The 19,678-nt window shown below is 38.1% G+C and overlaps 1 protein-coding gene across 1 annotated transcript in view; it reads left to right on the forward strand.

The window, feature by feature from the left end:
* The first annotated feature begins 214 nt into the window (after positions 1-214).
* FAT1 (FAT atypical cadherin 1) overlaps positions 215-19,678 on the forward strand; it is a 104,969-nt gene continuing 85,505 nt past the window's right edge. The window contains exons 1-2 of the mRNA XM_053459055.1: positions 215-555; positions 9,823-13,111. Coding sequence (XP_053315030.1) covers positions 9,826-13,111 — 3,286 coding nt within the window. The 5' untranslated portion in view covers positions 215-555; positions 9,823-9,825. The remainder of the gene's footprint in view (positions 556-9,822; positions 13,112-19,678) is intronic.

Raw genomic sequence — 19,678 nt, forward strand, 5'->3', positions numbered from 1 at the left:
AATAATATATGTTATAGAATTATATATAAAATGGTATATTTATAAAACTTCCAGCACTGGCCCAGTATCATTGTCTCCCTTGCCAGTGCTCTCCTGCTAAGCCAAGGCACTAACTTCTGAAGACAATCCTTCAAGTCTGAAGTTGTCCCCAGTCCACAGTGAGGGGGAGGGGCGAGTAATGTCCCCGCCCCTCCGGTGAGCCGTGTTCCAGCGCTGGAGAGGAGAGGCAGAGCCATGCACTCCTCCGGAGCAGCTCTCGCCCCTCTGTGACTGCCCTGCCTAGGCATGTCCTGACAACTTGCTCATTTCCCACATTTTCATCACCTTTATCTGTCCGGGAACTTTTTTTGTTACTTTATCTCGAAAAATCTACTTTCCAACACTTTGATGGTGCTAGAACACTGGATTGGGCGATTGGGTCCTGTTGTCGGTTCACCGTTTTGTGGCTATGTTGAAAAAGAAACGGAGGAGGTGAAGCTCGAAACGTTGATACAGTTTGGCTGGGGCGAATCTCATGGGGATCAGTACAGGAGCGCGGACTGCTAAAGAAACAAAGTAAGTTATGATTACTAAACAAGTGGGTTGTGTAAAAACAGATGACAAACAATTGGAAAACAAAAGTTTCACAGGTCTTTTCATTGTAATACATTGTGATACTATGTTTCCAGAATGCATGGTGGCATTAGAGGTTATTTTAACCCCTTGTGTCTGGTGGAGGGCGCTCCAAAACTATATATATATATATATATATATATATATATATATATATATATATATATATATATATATATATATATATATATATATATATATAATTTTAGTGGTAGGTGTCCTGGGTTTGAGAAGGTTCCCTAAGGAGCAGGAGGTGGTGGAAAGCGACCTTGTGTTCTGCGCACAACCAAGCATTGTTCTCGCTGCGAGGCTTTGATGCATGGGGGAGAGGCAGATCTCATCTTGAAAGCACTATTTTTTTTAAGGCAGTTAACACTGCTTTAAACACACATGGATATTTATATCAAGAAATCCAGCTTTCCCACGATGATAAGGTCTTCTTTGGCTTGGGAAATTCTCAGAATGTCTAGTTGAATAGTTATTTTAAGTTCAGATTTATTAAGTGAATGTTGCAAGATTATTGCAGAATAAAGACACACACACAGAGACATATATACTCACACACACACATATATATATATATATATATATATATATATATCTATATCTATATATCTATATCTATATATATATATATATATATAGATATAGATATAGATATAGATATATATATAATATGCAAAATGTTGGGTGGGGAAAATAATACCCAGAGGTTTGCTCTGGTTCCCATTGGTACTGAAATAGTTAAGTGGTATAGATCTAGTTCTCCATTGACTTGATAAAGTAGCTACATGGCATTTTACTGAAATCTAAGGGCTGGGAACTCTCCCTCCCCACATAATCTCCCAACCTTTGATTTATTCTTATTAAAGGCAGATAGGTGAGATGTAGTACTTGTGGACAGAGAGGTGACATTTTGAAGTAATGCCTCTGCCTACAGTAATCACAGCTGTGTGTATCCCCTAGAGCTGGGAATTGGATAGACTGTTTAAATAAGTGAGTCCAGCACAAGAATGATACCCGACAGGTCACTTACTTTCCTAGGATTTTTGTTTGGGCCCCCATAATACTGAGGTGTCCTGGAGATACCAGTGACCTTCCTGGAAGATTCGACACAGCAGTATGATAAATGGTGCCGTTTCCAAGCTCTCAATGTTAAACCACTATTTTTTTTGTTTCCTACCCCCTCCCTGATTTATGAGCCAGTAATGGTGAGGTTAGAGAGTCCTTTGCTGCAGGGCACATGATATTTTTTCCTCCTAGCTGTTGATTTAGTTTACATGGAGGCCACACCTGTGTATACAGAAATATCCAAGGGAACATTAGTGTGGTATAGTCAATGGCAGAGGTCTGTTAATTAGTGAGAAGAAGAAAAATAAACCTATGAGCAGACACAGAGTGATTACTGAGAGTCTGGAAAGTACCTCATTGCATATGGATCATGTCTGCAAGTCTGTCATTTAACTGGCACAGGTCAACCCAGTTTGTGCCCTGTGAAATACTATGTTAAACATAATGTTATTATCTGCCCCCCAGAACTTACAGTCTAACTAGTAGGTCTCTGAATTTGAAACTGCTTTTTTTCCTTCGCTAAATGGAGCATTGTGTTTTTTAACTCTTTCAAGTTCCTCCAATGTAAAGGATTGAGCTGGCCCTGTAAAATGCATACTTCACTGTGTAAATCTCACTAATTCAGTATTATACAGGCCCCCCAAGCTCTTCCTGCAGCAAAAGCTCACTGGTCTTGGCCCTTCATAATTTATAGCGAAGTCAATGAGCTAACCTTCCCTTAGAAGAAAGATAAAAGTAAGCCTTAAGTAAGGTTGTTTTGTTATGAAGGGGTTAATGCATGGGTTAGTTGTGTTTCTTTGCCCCTGGCAGTATTTTATCCCTGTGCTTGTATTCAGGGGACTATAATCCTCCAGCTGCCACAAAGCTCCCTTAACATCCATTTTTCCTATTTTTTTAAACTTGTGATTCACATTTTTTACTGTGCCAAGAGAAAATAGTTCCCTGTACAGCTCCTGTCTTGGGCCCCAGCACATGGAGGCAGCAACAGGAGCGTGATGTGGCTATCCCAGGGCTTGGGGGAGGGGAGGCAATAGAGTTTGGACGGTTTGGGAAAGGGAGGAAGGGGGATGCCAGACCACCATGCAAGAGCCACAATCCATGGGCTTCTTCTAGATCTCTCCCTCAAACAGGGATGGGCTGTAGACCAGAGATCAGGGACAGCTTGGGCTCACCACAAACTTTCCAGACTGAGTTAAGTGGCTGGAGTTTGCAGCAGAGACATAACACAGTCTCTGCTGGAAAGTTATTGTCCCATAAAGACTCAGGCACTGGCCCCCTCTCCCTGCTAACGCACTGCGGGGTGAGTGTTGGTGGATTCCTTTGGGATATGTGATGTTTAAAGTAAGTGAGGCTGGACCAGGAAAGGAGAAAGGGGGGGTTAGCAGGGTCTAGTAAATTGCCAGGTCTACAGAGCTGTATATAAGAGTGGAGGGGGTGGCTGTGATCCCAGTGAATGGGGGCAGGGAATAGGCAGCCAGAGGGGAGTGAGCGCTTGGAAAAGCACAGGAGGCTCTTTTAGGGTAGATGGGAAGAAAAATTTTATTACCTTTGCTTTGCTGCTAACAAAGAAACCACAATCGCTGTTACTCGATCTCTGTCTTACCAAGATTCTGTGAACAATGTAAAGGGACAGAAGCCTAATTGCAACATTAACCTTTTCAGTGCACAGGGCGGTTGTGTTATTGAAAAAACATGAGGTTAAGCTGTTGAAAGGATCATTTTCTGTGCCCTCTAGAAGAGCCTGCAGTTCTTTGTTTTGTTTGAAGCCCTTCTGCCACTTAAAGTGTTAACACAAAGTGGCATAGTGGTAGTAGTTATGCGTCTCAGAGATCTGAAAAATTAATATTAAAGCCCTTGTTGATCAATCTCAGTTTGCTTTGTTGCTCTCTGGGCCTATAGTATTTATTTTCTTTTTAATTTTTTTTTTTAATTACTACTGTAATGCTTAAAAACCAGCACCTCTGCATGTCCTAGGTCAACTTGGAGGCTATTTTGTTTAGGTGATGTGACCCTAATGCCATATTTTAGAATACTTTATTCAGTGAGGAGTGGTTTCATTGGCCAAATTAAGCTATTTTTGAAGTATAGGCTAAAATATGAATTTACTGCAATGTTGCACAACCGGATAGCATTCATCTAATTAACATAATTAACCAATTAACACAAAAGGGAATTATGTCCAAAGGAGCTTTTCTGGTATAAAGTGATAAAAGTAGAGTAATCGGCAGGGACATTCCACTGGTTGCTATGGTAATTACACCTCTTTGCTCACTTTGCGACAGGTCTGCTCTTTATACATACCCCCTACTGTATCTCCAAGAAATATGCCAGCCATCCTGAAAACCAATTGTGTCTGTGGATCGCCATGCCACTTTCTTTAAATCTTTTCCCATCATTTCCAGAAACGTTAAAGTTTAAACCCAGTATAATAAAACGTGCATATTTTCCCCCCGTCTTGACTCCACATTTGTTTTGACTATAGTCTTGTAATACATTTTTCTGTTGTACTTTGTCCAAATAAGGTAAAGCTGCATCTGTCTTGAGAACACATAGTTTTCTTGTTGCCGGGAAAACAAATAATTGATCGCACATCCTGAGGAGTGTTATGCTATTGATCTGTTTATATGAAGCATACAGAAACTTTTTTTTCCCCCGTTGTTGGTAGTGCAGTTTAGCAATAAGTTAGGTAGGGAAAAATAAATTTTGTACTTGCAGTTATATTATCTTATTTGTTCCTCACGCTGTAAATACATTGATTTAAAGGTGGAGTTCCACCGTTGCTGCTGGACTAAAGTCGGCATTACAAACATCTTTCCTAATACTGTTCCATTCCCAAGGCCTCTTCATATTTTATTAATCTTGTTATGTCTTGTCTTATTCATAATTTTTGTCAAGAAACATTTATCATGTCACGAAGTCACATGCACTGGCAGGTTGTTGCCATAGAGACTGAAAAGAACTGTTTTTATATAACCTTATGATTTGCCAATGCGGAACAGCAGCTTTTCTGAATGTACGCATTTTGGGGGCTCTACGCTCAAAACCAAAAAGCCTCAGCAGCTGAGATTCGTATCTAATGCAGCCGTTAGGACGCAACAATGGTTGTTATTAATTGTTTTATATAGCGCCATCACATTCTGCAGCGCTGTACAATGACAACTCTTTTTACTGCAAAATGGCCCAGTGTGCTTCTTGGGAACTCATCGACTGTAAATTCCTCAGTATTGTATTATTTTTTTAGGCTAATCACTTGCACAGATAACGCTGGGGCCTTTGCTTCTGGAGACACACTTCGGAATATTCATAATGTTTTCTTATATTGGTTTGGAAGCCGCTTAGCTGGTAATTAGTGTCTCAATGTGTTTCAGTACCATAATTTTAACCTGGCTAAAAGTGATCTCAGCAAATTGGTTGTACATTTTGGGTTTAGAGGTACGCGAGATGTTGAATCCTCCATAATTAGTTGTTTTTCGCTGTTAGGAGGAATTCTGGGATTTCACCACAAGTCTTTAAATATGGTTTACAATGAGTTCACTATTCTGAGTATCTGCCCATACAATGTACATATGAGATTTAAATGTTTATGTGGAAATGGAACAGTCCAGTCAGAATAATAATGATAATGCAGTGTTCTGAAGATCGATGCTTCTCTTTGTTTCTTCTTTGCCTTTAATCATAGTACTTTAATGTTAAAAAAAACTAAAACAATGACGCATAGGGGCCGTGGACTTTGTAGAGGTAGCCTTTCTGTCGTAGGAAGCTATTGTTGAAAGAGAATCACTACAGTATTGTGCCGAAAGTGTAAAGTGTGCAATTCATTATGCGATAGGAAATGATTGAAGTCTCTCCAGGAAGCCCCCAACATGATGCCCTTTTAATCTTAAATGAATGTTTAGACTGCATTTATGTCCCTGTCTTGTGATAGTATACATTTATCTGAAGATACCGTCCTGCTGACATTTTATCATAATACATCTCTATCGTCTTTAGTCCATTGGCTCCTGCACTAAGCTTCAGGGCGCAGAACTCCCAACCGTCTATGAATTAGGGTTTTCCTCCATTAGGTTACAGCAGGGATTTTCACTGGCATACCTTGAAGACAGGATTAAAAATCATTGCATGGTATCTATACTATATTTGTTTTAATTTTATGGGAAACAAATACTGTTCAATTTGATGAGGACACCAAACTATGCATATTTTTTGTGCTAAAGAACAACTAGAAGATAATAAATGTATATTTTTGTAGAGGCACATTGTGAGTTCTTTCCAAAGCTTAAATCTATGTCACTGTACAAAAATGTTCATTACCTGTAATTTGTTTCTCATGTCTCATGCATATGAGGCTATAATCACCACCAGCTGCCTTAAAGTTTCTCCGTATAGTACTTTAGAAAGAGAAATCTCTGCCCGAGAGATCTCGCAAATGAATCTTTGTATATTTGATGGGGCTTTTGTATTATTAAACATGTTGTTGCCCTGGATTCACATACAAAAGGTACATCTCAAACAAAGATGAATATCACTGCTCTATTTTTTATGTTTGCATAAAGAACACCCTAAAGGAAGAGAACAATGAAAACAAAAATCACAAGTTAAATTTTAGATTCCTGACACATTATCTGGAACGTGCTGTTTTCTATCCATACATTGTAGCAAATACATACATTTTTAATGTGTATTCAATGCGTTCTGGTTTGGTGCCACAGTTACTGATGCTTGCCAACTGCCCACCTTGTAATGCACTGTGGGTTCTTCTTAATACATTGCACAGGGTACATCGGTATGAAAATCCCGAATGAGGCCTTTCCACATCACGTTTTCAGCGCTAAGTGCAGATATGAAGATAACACTATTAAATACTGTCACAATTAGTACAGTTGCTAGCAGTTTTGCAATGTATAGATTAGTTTATAGGACCCATTTGAGACAGAATTCCCTTTAGTTACTCCCTGCATTAAAGTCTTTAGAGAAAGTCGATACCTTTTTATTGGGCTAACAATTAGCTTTCGGGACCTCAGGCTTTTGAGTGGAATGGAACTTTACATCTTTTTTCTATGTTGGCCCACTAAAAGGTATAAACTTTGGCTAAAGACTCCATATTCCCTTGGGGTAATGCAGCTATATCTGTTTTTTCCCCCTGTATTAAACCGTTTTTGGAACATTTAAAAATTGAGCGATAATGTCATAGCTTTAGAACAGATGCAGCATTGTAGTAAAAAGTTCTTTATTGCAAGAAAGTTTTGTGCCCGGCACCAACTGAAACTGCACTGAATCATACTGAGATTCGATATTCTGCCTCATGCAGTTCACTGTTCCAGGTTACTCTATGTCTCCTGGCACTAATGTCTTGCTGTAGAGGTGGTTCTTAATGTTGGTGGGCAACAGATTCACATATGAAGTAACTGTGTTGCTTGCCAATGAAGAAGTATACACAGGGTATTATGCCTTCAAAACCTACTTTGGAAAAATGCTTACATTTATTATAGTGATGGAAACCATTGCAACAGAGCCGTTTGCCAATCTTTAAATCAACACCAACTTAAAATGAGTTTGAAAGTATGTAAATCGTCCAGTTTTTTCTTTTTTGTCTACTTCCAGCTTGTACACATGTGCAAAAGATGCCTTTTTGTATATAAATAGTATCTAAACCTTTTTATGCTGGGGAAATTTAGCTCAGTTGAACACAACCTTTGCCCTCTCAACTTGTACTAGCAACTGGCTGGTGTGCAAAAGTTTCTTAGCCTCATTGTAGACATGTAGTGTACTCAGATTTGCGTCAATACCCCTTAAATGTGGCTAACATTTAATCAACTAAGCCCGTTTCATAAAAAATATTTAAAATGACATGAACCTGAACCATTAAATAGTTTAAGCTGAAATTGGTTCCCCAAAATGTAGTTAAATGCTATATTTTTTTTTTCTTTTATGATTTTGTTGAGAAACATAAAAAGTGCACTGTGCAACTTAACTTTTTATATTAATATCCTTCTCTCTGTTACGGAATATATTATAGATTTTAAAATTTCTTTTGGCAGAGGGAAGAAAGAAAATAAAAGGGAAATGGTGAAGAACAAGGACAAACTGATTAAAATGAAAGGGACTCTGAAATGTGCATATAAATATATACCATGAATCAAGAATTGCTTCATGGTTTTTGAGATATTCTTTCTCTAAATAATTGTGAACGCAATGTTTGCCTACACATGTCATCCTTATTCACCCCCGGAGCAAACTTTTCTCTTTTATTTGTTGCATTCGGTATTTCTTTTACAAAATTTTGTTATTTCAAATTTCTTTTCACCTGATTGCAACATGCAGAAGCAACCAATTTGACTTGAGGGCAAAAAAAATTAAAATTTAACTTTAACCCTGCCAAATAGCTATGTTTTTCTAAAAATCCTGATTATCTGAGCACAGTTATAATATCTAATTTAAACGCAAACGCGTAAAACACAAAAGGATTTCTGCCTTATGACAGCTCTGCATGAAATGAGCATGTCATTTCAAATTTTGGCATTGTGATAATTTGTTACAAGCCTGGCAAACATACAGTTGGCAGAAATCTAGAATTTGTCTGCGTTGTCAGTATGGAAACAGCCGCATAATATTGCATGCAGTCTCCAAGAATGTTTTTAATAAGCTGTTTATATTTAAACTTGCAGTTTGGATTTTTTTTTTTTTTTTTAAGCGGCTGGTTTGTACCGGAAGAATTAATTCTCAAATTGAAGCATGGATTTTGGAAAACGGTTAATAGTAGTGTACTTGTGTCAAGATATAAGACATATATTTAAAGCTTGGTACTTATGCTAGCTGGCAATTTGTAGCAAAATGAATTCTATAAGCACAAATGGATTGTACAGCAATTAAATGATTGCCTTTGAGGCGCTAGCACGTTATTGGCCTAATGATATTAGCTGATTTGCAGCATGGCTCTCGGTTGTGCGTCTGGCGCTCAGAGGCTATTACTTGTGACTTTTGAAATTGATTCTTAACCCCTTAATGACAAAGCCCGTACATGTACGGGCTCAAAATGCATTGTTTTCAGTGGGTTTAGGGACTGCCCATTGTCCTTAAGGGGTTAATAGATGCTACATAGGAGGTGCTAAGCTCTTCCGGGAATTTTTCTGTTTTTCTAATGTCATTGGGAGCCATAGTCAATACAAATTGACAAACATTTTAATTGCATATACCTTTTTTAATCTAGTTTTGCGATTTTAATACCAGGATTCATTACTGTTGGTTAGTATCATATGCTGACGTATGTTACATCATTCAAGGAAACTTGACGTTAACAAATGAAAGTGTTTATTCACTAAAGAGACAGTTGACGCGAGAGCAAAGTCTCCTGATAACTCTCCTTTTAGTGAAAAGACCCCAAAGATACAGTTAAAGTTGGTTTATCACTGCGTCATTAATTAATTCCATTACTCATTAAAAGGGACGACCCTTGTAAGTGTCTCCTGCCAGCTGGGTGAATCTATACAATGCATAGTTAAAGGAGTCAGATTTCTTGAAAGTCAATTCATCAAATAAACTATCGTACAGATCCAGTTCAGCACTTCTTGGAGGAGCAATACATAGTAAAGTCAGTGAGTTGAAATTACAATTCACTTGCGTACTTTGGATTTTAGAGAATAAACGCCTTAAGATAAGAGCACATAAATGTCATTTATAGAATGTTTTTTCATGAGGCCTTACAGACCCTTTAAAACTATCTTGCAGTGGAATTATATTTTAAATAACGTATTGTAGCCTTAACTTCCATTTAACATGTTATACATTTTTAAATTCTTGATGGAAACAGGCACATGCTCATAGATACAATGTGACTAAGCATGTGTAATCAAAAATACCCTTTTAACATTGATTAACCCCTTAAGGACAATAGGCGGTCCCTAAACCCATTGAAAAAAAATGCATTTTGAGCCCGTACATGTACGGGCTTTGTCATTAAGGGGTTAATATAACATGTAGACCGTTATACACACTAGTATGTAGCTTATTGTCAGGGTAGCTTGAATTCTTTCATTTTACACGCAGATCCCGTGTTTTATTACTTACTATTTCACACGTTCAGTAATGTCTATTATTATCGTTACTAATAAGCTCCTTTTCTTTTTTTCACACTTTCTTTAGGTGATGTCGTGCTCTTTGACCACCATGGAAAAATACTTGACCATGCTGCTTTTATTGCTGTTGGTGCAGCATTTTGGGAACTGTGAAGAAAGCCATGGGCTGCACACTCCTGCGTCAATGCAGTTTACTCAGCACCAATATAATGCCACTGTACACGAAAATTCAGCCGCAAAAACCTATGTTGGACACCAAGCAAAAATGGGTATTTTCTTAAAAAACCCTGCATGGGACATAAAGTACAAAATTGTCTCTGGTGACAATGAGAACATTTTCAAAGCTGAAGAGTACGTCCTGGGAGATTTCTGCTTTCTGAGGATAAGAACCAAGGGGGGTAATACAGCGATTCTTAACAGAGAAGTTAAAGACCACTATCTCCTCAATGTTAAAGCAGTTGAGAGGAACTCAAACTCTGAAGCCCGCACAAAAATTAGTGTTCAAGTACTGGATACAAATGACCTGAGACCACTGTTCTCACCAACCTCATACAGTGTCTCCTTGCCGGAAAACAAAGCAATAAGGACCAGCATTGCAAAAGTCACAGCAACAGATGCAGACATTGGAACCAATGGTGATTTCTATTACAGTTTTAAAGAGAGAACAGATATGTTTGCTATTCATCCAACCAGTGGTGCTATAATATTGACTGGAAAACTTGATTATTCCGACACTGATAAGTATGATATGGAAATACTTGCAGTGGATCGCGGGATGAAATTGTACGGAACCAGTGGCATTAGTAGTATGGCAAGACTTACTGTTTATGTGGAACAAGCAAATGAACATGCACCGGTTATCTCCGCTATTACAATGACACCTTCAGAACATGATAAAGATTTAACATATGCAACTGTATCAGTAGATGACTATGACCAAGGATCCAATGGAGAAATCGCCTCTCTAAGCATTGTTGCTGGCGACCCTTTACAGCTCTTTAAGACAGTCAGGACTGCTCCTGGAAGTAAGGAATATAAAATTGTGGCTCTTGGAGAGATTGATTGGGAGAAACAGCCATATGGTTACAATTTGACTCTCCAGGCAAAAGACAAAGGATCCCCTCCACAGTACTCTCAAACCAAAGTCATACATTTGACATCTCCGCTAGTTAAACAGGGTCCAGTTAAATTTGAAAAAGAGGTCTACAGGGCTGAAATAAGTGAATTTGCTCCTCCAAATACACCTATAGTTATGGTTAAAGCAATATCTAATCAGGCACGCCTGAAATATATTTTTAAAAATGGCGCAGACCAAACCAGATTCACCTTAAATGCTAACACAGGCCTGATTAGCACTTTATTACCCATCAAAGCAAAACAAGCATCGCATATCGAACTAGACATCATGACTAGTGACAAAAAGGCTTTTACAAAAGTGATGATCAAAGTGCTCGGTACAAACAGCAATGCCCCTGAGTTTACCAAGACCTCCTACAAAGCAGTGGTGGACGAGAATGTGCCACTAGGCACCAGTGTACTACGAGTTAATGCTATTGATCACGATGAAGGGGAGAATGGATATATAACTTATAGCATTGCTAACTTGAATCCAGTGCCTTTTGTCATTGATGCTTTCTCTGGTGTTATTAGCACAGCTGAAGAATTAGACTATGAGTTGATGCCAAGAATATATACTGTAAAAGTCAGAGCATCCGATTGGGGTTTGCCTTATCGCAGAGAGGTTGAAATTCCTGCCACGATCACACTGAATAATTTAAATGACAACACGCCTTTGTTTGAGAAGATAAATTGTGAAGGCACAATCCCCAAAGACCTTAGAGTTGGGGAACAAATAACCACCGTTTCTGCTATTGATGCTGATGAACTTCAGTTGGTAAGGTACAGAATAGAATCTGGTAATGAGTTTGATTTATTTAACTTGAATCCTAATTCAGGAGTGCTTTCTTTGAAACAACCTCTTTCAGAGGGCCTTGGGAGCAAAATGTCTTTTCACAGTTTGAGGATTACAGCTACAGATGGTGAAAACGTAGCCAACTCAATTTATATCAATATTACTGTGACTTCGAGCCGAAAAACTGTTCACTTAGACTGTGAGGAAACTGGAGTTGCCAAAATGCTAGCAGAGAAACTTCTACAAGCAAATAAGTTATTTCATCGTGGGACACCAGAGGAGGTTGATTTTGACACTCACTTGGCAAACTTTCATGTTCCTCAGTTTAAAAATATGCTTCCTAGTAGAATTGTAATTAAGGAAAATGTACCTGTAGGAAGCAGCATCATTCAAATCGAGGCCAATGACCTTGACACTGGTTTCAGTGGAAAACTAGTATATGCTCTCTCTTCAGGAAACAACGATAGCTGTTTCAGCATAGATATGGAAAATGGTTGGCTTAAGGTTTTATCTCCGCTAGATCGAGAGCTTGAAGATCAGTACTCTTTGAATATTACAGTGTACGACCTTGGAATACCACAAAAATCTGCGTGGCGTCTAATAGACGTTGGTATTCTTGATGTAAATGACAACCCCCCAGAGTTTTTACAGAACAGTTATTCGGTTGAAGTTAAGGAGAACGAGGAAGAGAACAAGGCAATAATTCAAATAGAAGCGATGGACAAAGACTTGGGAGTGAATGGCGAAGTGAAATATTCTATAATTACTGACACTGATCTATTTACCATTGATAGCACAACAGGGGTGGTAAAAGCTGTAGCACCACTGGATCGAGAAACACAGCCAATGCATTTGCTCAAGATAGAAGCCAGGGACCAAGCAGATAGTGAGCCTCAGATGTATTCTACTATCGTTTTAAAAATATTGGTAGAAGATGCAAATGATAACCATCCAGTATTCATTCCCTCAAACTACCATGTGAAAGTGAGAGAGGATCTTCCAGTGGGAACAGTTGTTACTTGGCTAGAAGCTTATGATCCAGATGTAGGTCTCTCTGGTCAAGTCCGTTATAGTCTTTTAGAAAATACTGATGGAAAGTTTGAAGTAGATAAACTGAGTGGAGCTGTACGTATAGTACATGAGCTAGATTTCGAGGAAAAACAGATTTACAACCTGACTGCAAGAGCAAAAGACAGAGGCAAACCCACTTCCTTGTCTTCTACATGTTACATTGAAATTGAAGTCATTGATGTGAATGAGAACTTGTATACGCCAAGGTTTTCAAACTTTGTACAGAAAGCTTTAGTAAGAGAAGATGCCCCAATTGGAACTCCAGTGCTGACGGTGTCAGCTCACGATGAGGATACAGGACGGGATGGGGAAATCAGATATTCAATAAGGGATGGATCTGGACTTGGTGTCTTCACTATAAATGAAGAAAAAGGTAAGACTGTGGACTGTTTTTTTGTGTGTGTGTGTTTTTTACATGCTTCAGAGAGACTAAGTTCTAAGAGAAATGTAATACAGCACAAACCTTTCTTCATCTTAGCAAAACATATTGCACAGTATTACATGCATTTAAAATAATGGTATTTTTTATTTTTTAACTTTTATTACCTTTTATGTGAAATAAATGTACCATTTGCATTTACCTGTCACCAACAGGCACTAAAACATGGAGTTCAAAATTAGTAATATTATTTTATCTACTTGATGATTTAGAATGCACCAGAGAACAATGTATTTCCAGCTCAACTGTTCATTTTTTTTAAATGCATATGCTTTACCTTTAAATTAAATTTAAACAATGCAGTATCTGAAATTCTGTCTGATGTAGATCTTCAAAAATATGTTCATCAATAAATACAACACTCATTGATTTAAAAATGAATAATAGAACTTTGATCATGATTCTTTCTGTAAAAATACCCCATATTTTTATTTATTAAACAAAGCCAGATTATCTAATTTAGAAGAATTCTGAGTTCTGAGCCGTACTTAGAAAGTTAACGTTTTGGGCTACAGAATCGGCTATTAGCTAGTTTAACAAAACCAATAAATTCATCTAGGGACATCTCTTTAATTATTTTACTAGGTTCTTTACATGTTCATGTGCGAAAACACTCAAAAACCCAAAGATTTCAAGATAGAGTTCCTTCAACTAGATCAGTGTTTCAGTAGGATGGGCCAAACTCCACTCATCAACCTTGACACCCAACTCATCTACTATCAGAGCAGGTGCGTAAGTGTTTCATCTTCCCTTAATACAGAATCCATTAGGGATGCCACTTCTAGGGAGCCACATGGAGCACGATGGGGGGTTGATCTGTCTGCTTATTGAACCTGCAGCATTTAAACAAAAAGGTGGTAAAGTAAGAGGCCTGTGTTGCCTTCTTATTGGTGCTTCCATTGGGATATCCAGTATCCAGCATCGCCAGTGTTCACATAGCTTGAGGGAGCCCTGGTGTCTTGAATGCACATCTTCTCAGTCCCCAGCATTTTTTGTTTAGTTCTCTACTTCAGGGACAGATAATGCGTGGGGGGGGGGTCATAGATCTCTTCAACTGGCCTTCTCCGTGGCCCCCTGCCATTTGACACTGTAGGTGATTGGCTAGTTTTTATATGTAGGTATAAAATAGTTTTCATGTTCTACCTTTCATCTTAAAGGTCAAGCTTAAAAAAGCAAAACATTACTTGCATGCATGATCCCTAGAAAATGCAGTTACTTTGGGAAATGTAATCTTTAGTTTTTCTCCTTCTTAGTGCAGCTTTCCAAATTTCGGTAAATTCTGCTTTAACTGGCATCTGTAGATTAGGTCCGGGTATGGACATAAAAGCCAAATACATTTTCAATGGTTGCTTCTCATTAAAGGATATTTGAATTTAGAACACAACTGTGCTTCACACCCTAAAAATTGACTATTTCTTCCACATGTACATAAAATCAGCCATATCCTAAATTACTGGGTCAGTGGTTTCTTAAGCAAGTGTTTTACTCAAATGATAAGCATAATCCATGAACTAATTCAACTTAACTGGTAAATATTAGACTAGAGTTTACGGATGAAGAAACAAATCTAAATTGCGGAGTATATTGGTGCATAAAACACTGTGGCCCTTTGGCCCCAGATGGCTGTATAAACAAAAAGGTCCCTTTAAGTACTTTCTAAGTAAGTGTTATTAACAGCTACCACATAAAAAGGTTAAATTCTAGTATTGTTCCAGCGTGGTGAACTTACATAGGCCCATAATTAGGTTGTCCTCAGGTCAGAATCCTTGAAAATTGATGGATGTCAATAGAGCTAAAGGTCAGTGTTACACACACACACACACACACACACACACACACACACACACACACACACACACACACACACTCCCGACTTCCCGTGGAAGGTATGAAAATCCACAGAAGGCGGACTATGCAATAATGCTTATTTTTGAACGCTGCCTATTTCTAAGTAAGAGGTGTTTGCTCATGCTTTGCCTTTTTGGGAATATTGATATATTGGGAATAGTGCATTCAGGAAATTATGTTTGTAAATAGTAAATATGTAGGGCTGCTGTTTATGTACTAGATTCTATTGTGGTTTTGAATGACACTCTGCATATTATGTAGCAGTCTCATCTGGCATGTTGTCAAAAATTCTGTTTTTCCCAGTTGCCTATTTTATTTAAATCCCACTAGTTTGAAGGGCAATGAGTGGGGCCCTCGCCAGTACGGGATTCCTCTGTGTAGCATTAAATCCCCTCCTCTGCTGCTGCGGTGCTTTCTTTTTTTCAGTGTTACTCTGTTTTATATGGATTCATTAAACATAAAAACATATCACTTACCTTAAGGAGAAGCTGCAGTCTCCTGCCCCCCCCATTGAAAGCAGCCAATCAGGGGTAGGAAAGAACTCTCATTTAATTTAAAGGGACCTCTCGGCTATCATATAAAGTGCATATGATGGCTGGCGTGTCCCTTTAAGTCCAGTAGGCTGTTCTAATGACTCAGTCCAATGTGATCTTAAGCAAACATGTTTGTTTTGCTATGGGTTGGGAATCTGCTGAAGTAGCCTAAGCACTTTGTAACATCCTGCTGAGTGAGCCATGCTGACAGGTAAATAAATGTAGATTTGCCCCAACCCTTTCCCTAGGACATCATTTCATTAAGGCTAGGGTCAGCTATTTCATTGAACCATTTAACCCTTTGGTGCCAAGAAGTCTTGAAACCAAAGGCCATCTGCTGCAAAGCTTATATATTATACCTTAAAATGTAAAATAACAAGTCATAATAATATTTGAAAAAAAAAAATCTGAATAAAAATAGGTCACCTGTCTGGAGCATATTTTTGAGCTGTTGTTATTTTGTTATTGGTATAACAACATTAGAAAAGTACATTAACGAAAAGAAAAAAGGAACAGGTACAGCTCTTATGTGTGTCCACATTTTTTGCCTTTGTTTAGATCTGGAACATCTGCTGAGTTTTAAACGTTCTTTCTGAGGTCAAAGGGAAGAGTTGGAAAATGATTAGACAATGTTTACACTTTGCTTTGATCCCACCTGCATTCGGATGTATAACAAAGAATCTCTCGGAGCTGGGCTTTTTTTTTTTTCTTCTTGAAACCAAGAATAAAAATGCATGCATAATTTAGTTGACATACTTTTTTGTTATAAATAATAATATTCTATGGCATAAACAATCCAGTTTAAAAGTTTTGCATAATCCAAAAGCCAGGGCTTTGTATTATTATGACGAGGCGTCCCGGCACTTTAAGGCACAGACAACAGCTGCGTACAAGGCTGCACTCCATGGTTTTATGCCTGCGCAGCTTGTAGCCGGGCATATAACTGTTTTCTTTTTATATATATAATAAATATTTATTGTCAATTAATGCAAAAAAGAGACATTCGAAACATAATATAACTTTATTTTTTTTGAGGGGGGGACTAAAAAAAAAATGGCCTTTTTGTTACAATGTAATCTGCGTTTCTTATAATTTGGCTACTTTATAGAGGAATCTGTCCGGGCTGAGGCTCTTTAGAAAGCGAAGTTAAATTGGTGAAATTAAACATTTTAGCATATTTCAAATCACTTGCAACACATAGTTTTACAAATAACCCCTAGTGTGTCCTAAAAATCTATAACCGCAAGTAAAGGAAAAACCCAAACACTTCACAATTTAATTCAATAGTTTTACTTTTTTTCCATATTTTATAACCTAATTTACTTGACCTTTTTAAAAATTCTGGACTTAAGTGCGCAATGGAATTAATTGTTTTTTTACCTGGAAAAATATTTAAAATATTCATAGGCTTTTTTGACTGTTTTATATCTGTATAAGGCTAAATATGTTAATGCTCTTTGTGAGTGTGCTGTGACCTGTTGATAGTTTAATTGCTGTAGTAATTCAGTCCCGTCCTGCACAACTTTCTATCCTAGTAAATTGATTTTACTTTTTTTGTGTGTGACTGAGTAGTTAATAGACAAACCGCCTCTAGCAAGCTTTCAATGAGCATTGAGCAACATGTAAGGGCAGCGGACACTCATATGTATTCTGCTTTTGTATTCGTATGGAAATTAAAACAGTCTAATTAAAAACACAAAGCTGTTTGGAACACTAATGACTTTCAATCAGCTGCTATGCCGAGGGAGGTGGGAAGTTAGGCCCTTACGCTTATTTTAAATTGAAATCAAGGTTCTATTGAAGTTTCAATCTGTAATGGGACCAGATTAGCCAAGTAAACAAGTATTTTACAGGTGATGGAACTGGGAGGTCGTCCTGGTCTAAGGCATTGGTTCCAGGCCAGAGCAGTTTATCTGTTAATCCAGTTTCATTGTATCAGCAGATAGCGAAATCATGACTTCCTGGCTGTAGATAACGCATGCATTTAGCATCCTTGTCTCCTATTGAAGTGGGATCTAAATATAAAATCTTGAACAGTGCGTATGTAACGAAAACATGAAAGATTTGTTCTTAAGAGTGAGCTATACAGTATACTTTTGTTCTACCGTGGCATTGAGTAGATGGACTTTATAAATGAATGTCCCAATTTTAAAGCCATTTTGCTATAGGATAGCTAGAGATGATTTTTTATTCAGTGTTGTGTGTGTGTGTGTGTGTGTGTGTGTGTATATATATATATATATATATATATATATATATATATATATAAAATATGCGAAATTATGTTTTTCTCCTTCCATTGAGTAGTTTTGCACGTCAGTCACTTTTCTACTCAACACTGTATCTGTGAGTCATTTTCCGTAATGTTCTGTCTAATGCAGGTTCCAATTTGCATAACGTTTTGGTTTTCTCTCCCCCACCTTTGAAATCAAGTTGTGCGTCCATAAATTCCTTTCTCTGTAGCATTTTCGAGGAAGTCTTCAGCTGTGTTGTAAAAGGTGGCAGTAATACAACTGATTTACAATTGTATATGAAAATAACAGCTGCCCTCGACTGAGCTCTTACACAAACAAAATGATTCCCTACACCTAGTGATTTCCGATTTCAGAGACAAAAAAGGATCATTGTATTTTTGTAACAATGACCATGTGACAGTCTGTTTTTAACTATAAAATAAAATGTTTTCATGATTGGTCCTTAACTGAAATTGCACTGCAGTCTTTTTTAAAGATGTTCGCATGTGCATGTGTGAGCCAAGGAGAGTTGAGATAACTAACACGTTATGAAAGATGTAGCGGTGACATCGCATACCTGTCAGCTCTCATAATGATTACAACATGAAATTGAGGATATTCGTTTGAGTTCCACTGTTTGCTTCACCTGCTTAAAGAGACAGATTTAACACGCCTATTAAGAGGGAAACATTTTCAAGGTGATTGGCAAAGGTTACAATGATACAGATGTCCATCATTAATGGATTCTCCCATGACTACTTATTATGCCTCTTATCCCTGGCCCGTACCCCTCTGCATTGCAAAAATATCAGTACTCCCAGTGCACCCTGACTTTAACTCCCCATTACTTATATTACTGTTTTTGCACATCAGATCTTGTACACACCACCTTCCAAAGTATTTGACCACAATATGACATCAGTCTGCTGGCCTAGCTAACATCTCCCAGCCGAGAACTGGCTGCTGATACAAGATGGCAACTTGTTAGATCCGACGTAGTGACAAATCCCCCTTAGCCATCAGAACAAACATTCCGATTCTATTTCCTTTTAATAAAAAAATGGAATGCTATGTGATGTGCCTGTCGTTAAAATCATGGTAGGTGTCCTTTGGGGATGAGGGTCATCGGAGGAGCCCAAGCTGAAGAAGGCTGGAACGATACTGCTTTGCGATAGGTAGATAGGTACATGCTTTGGCTGTATAAAGTTTGTTGTGCTGTTGGAACATCTTTCTCATTCTTAGTCTGTAGGTGGACTACGCGGAGGTTGCTGTGTTTTAAGAATTTTAACTTCATCCTCTAGATTGTAAGCTTGTCTGCTTGCAAGCCCTCTTAACCAGTTTTGTTTTGCCTCAGCCTGTCAGTTCTAGTTTTGCCATATCCTTTGAATGTATGTACAGAAGCACTGCGTAAATCGTTGACGCTATATAAATGAAAGATGATGTTTCATTTTTTTCCTTTACTTTATTTTGCTTATGTACACACCATCTCAGTTGCAAGAGAAATTGAATCATTTGTGTGTTTTTATTTAACCCTGCATACTCTGGAAGTAGGAGAGAACCGAGTTGCACCAAATGACTGCCCGTAGTGCTTAGCTGTGCCATTGGGCCAGCCGTAGCCCACCCACATATTAACTGGTCTTCCAGATCCTTATCTAATCTCTTACTCATAAATATTGGGCAGATGCTGACAAATCGTGCTGTTTCGGGCTTGTGCTGTATTAATCCCGATATCTTGCCCTGCATAGCCAGATATGCGAATATACAACACATGCGCTTTATTTTGCTATGTTTTTAAGTTGTTTAGTATTTAGGGAATGCAGTGTTTCTGTGGTGACGCAGTTGCAAGATAACCTTCCCATACTGTAAACAGGTAAATTCAGCCATGC

This window comes from Spea bombifrons, chromosome 1 (genome assembly GCF_027358695.1).
Source record: "Spea bombifrons isolate aSpeBom1 chromosome 1, aSpeBom1.2.pri, whole genome shotgun sequence".
Classification (NCBI taxonomy): Eukaryota; Metazoa; Chordata; class Amphibia; order Anura; family Pelobatidae; genus Spea; species Spea bombifrons.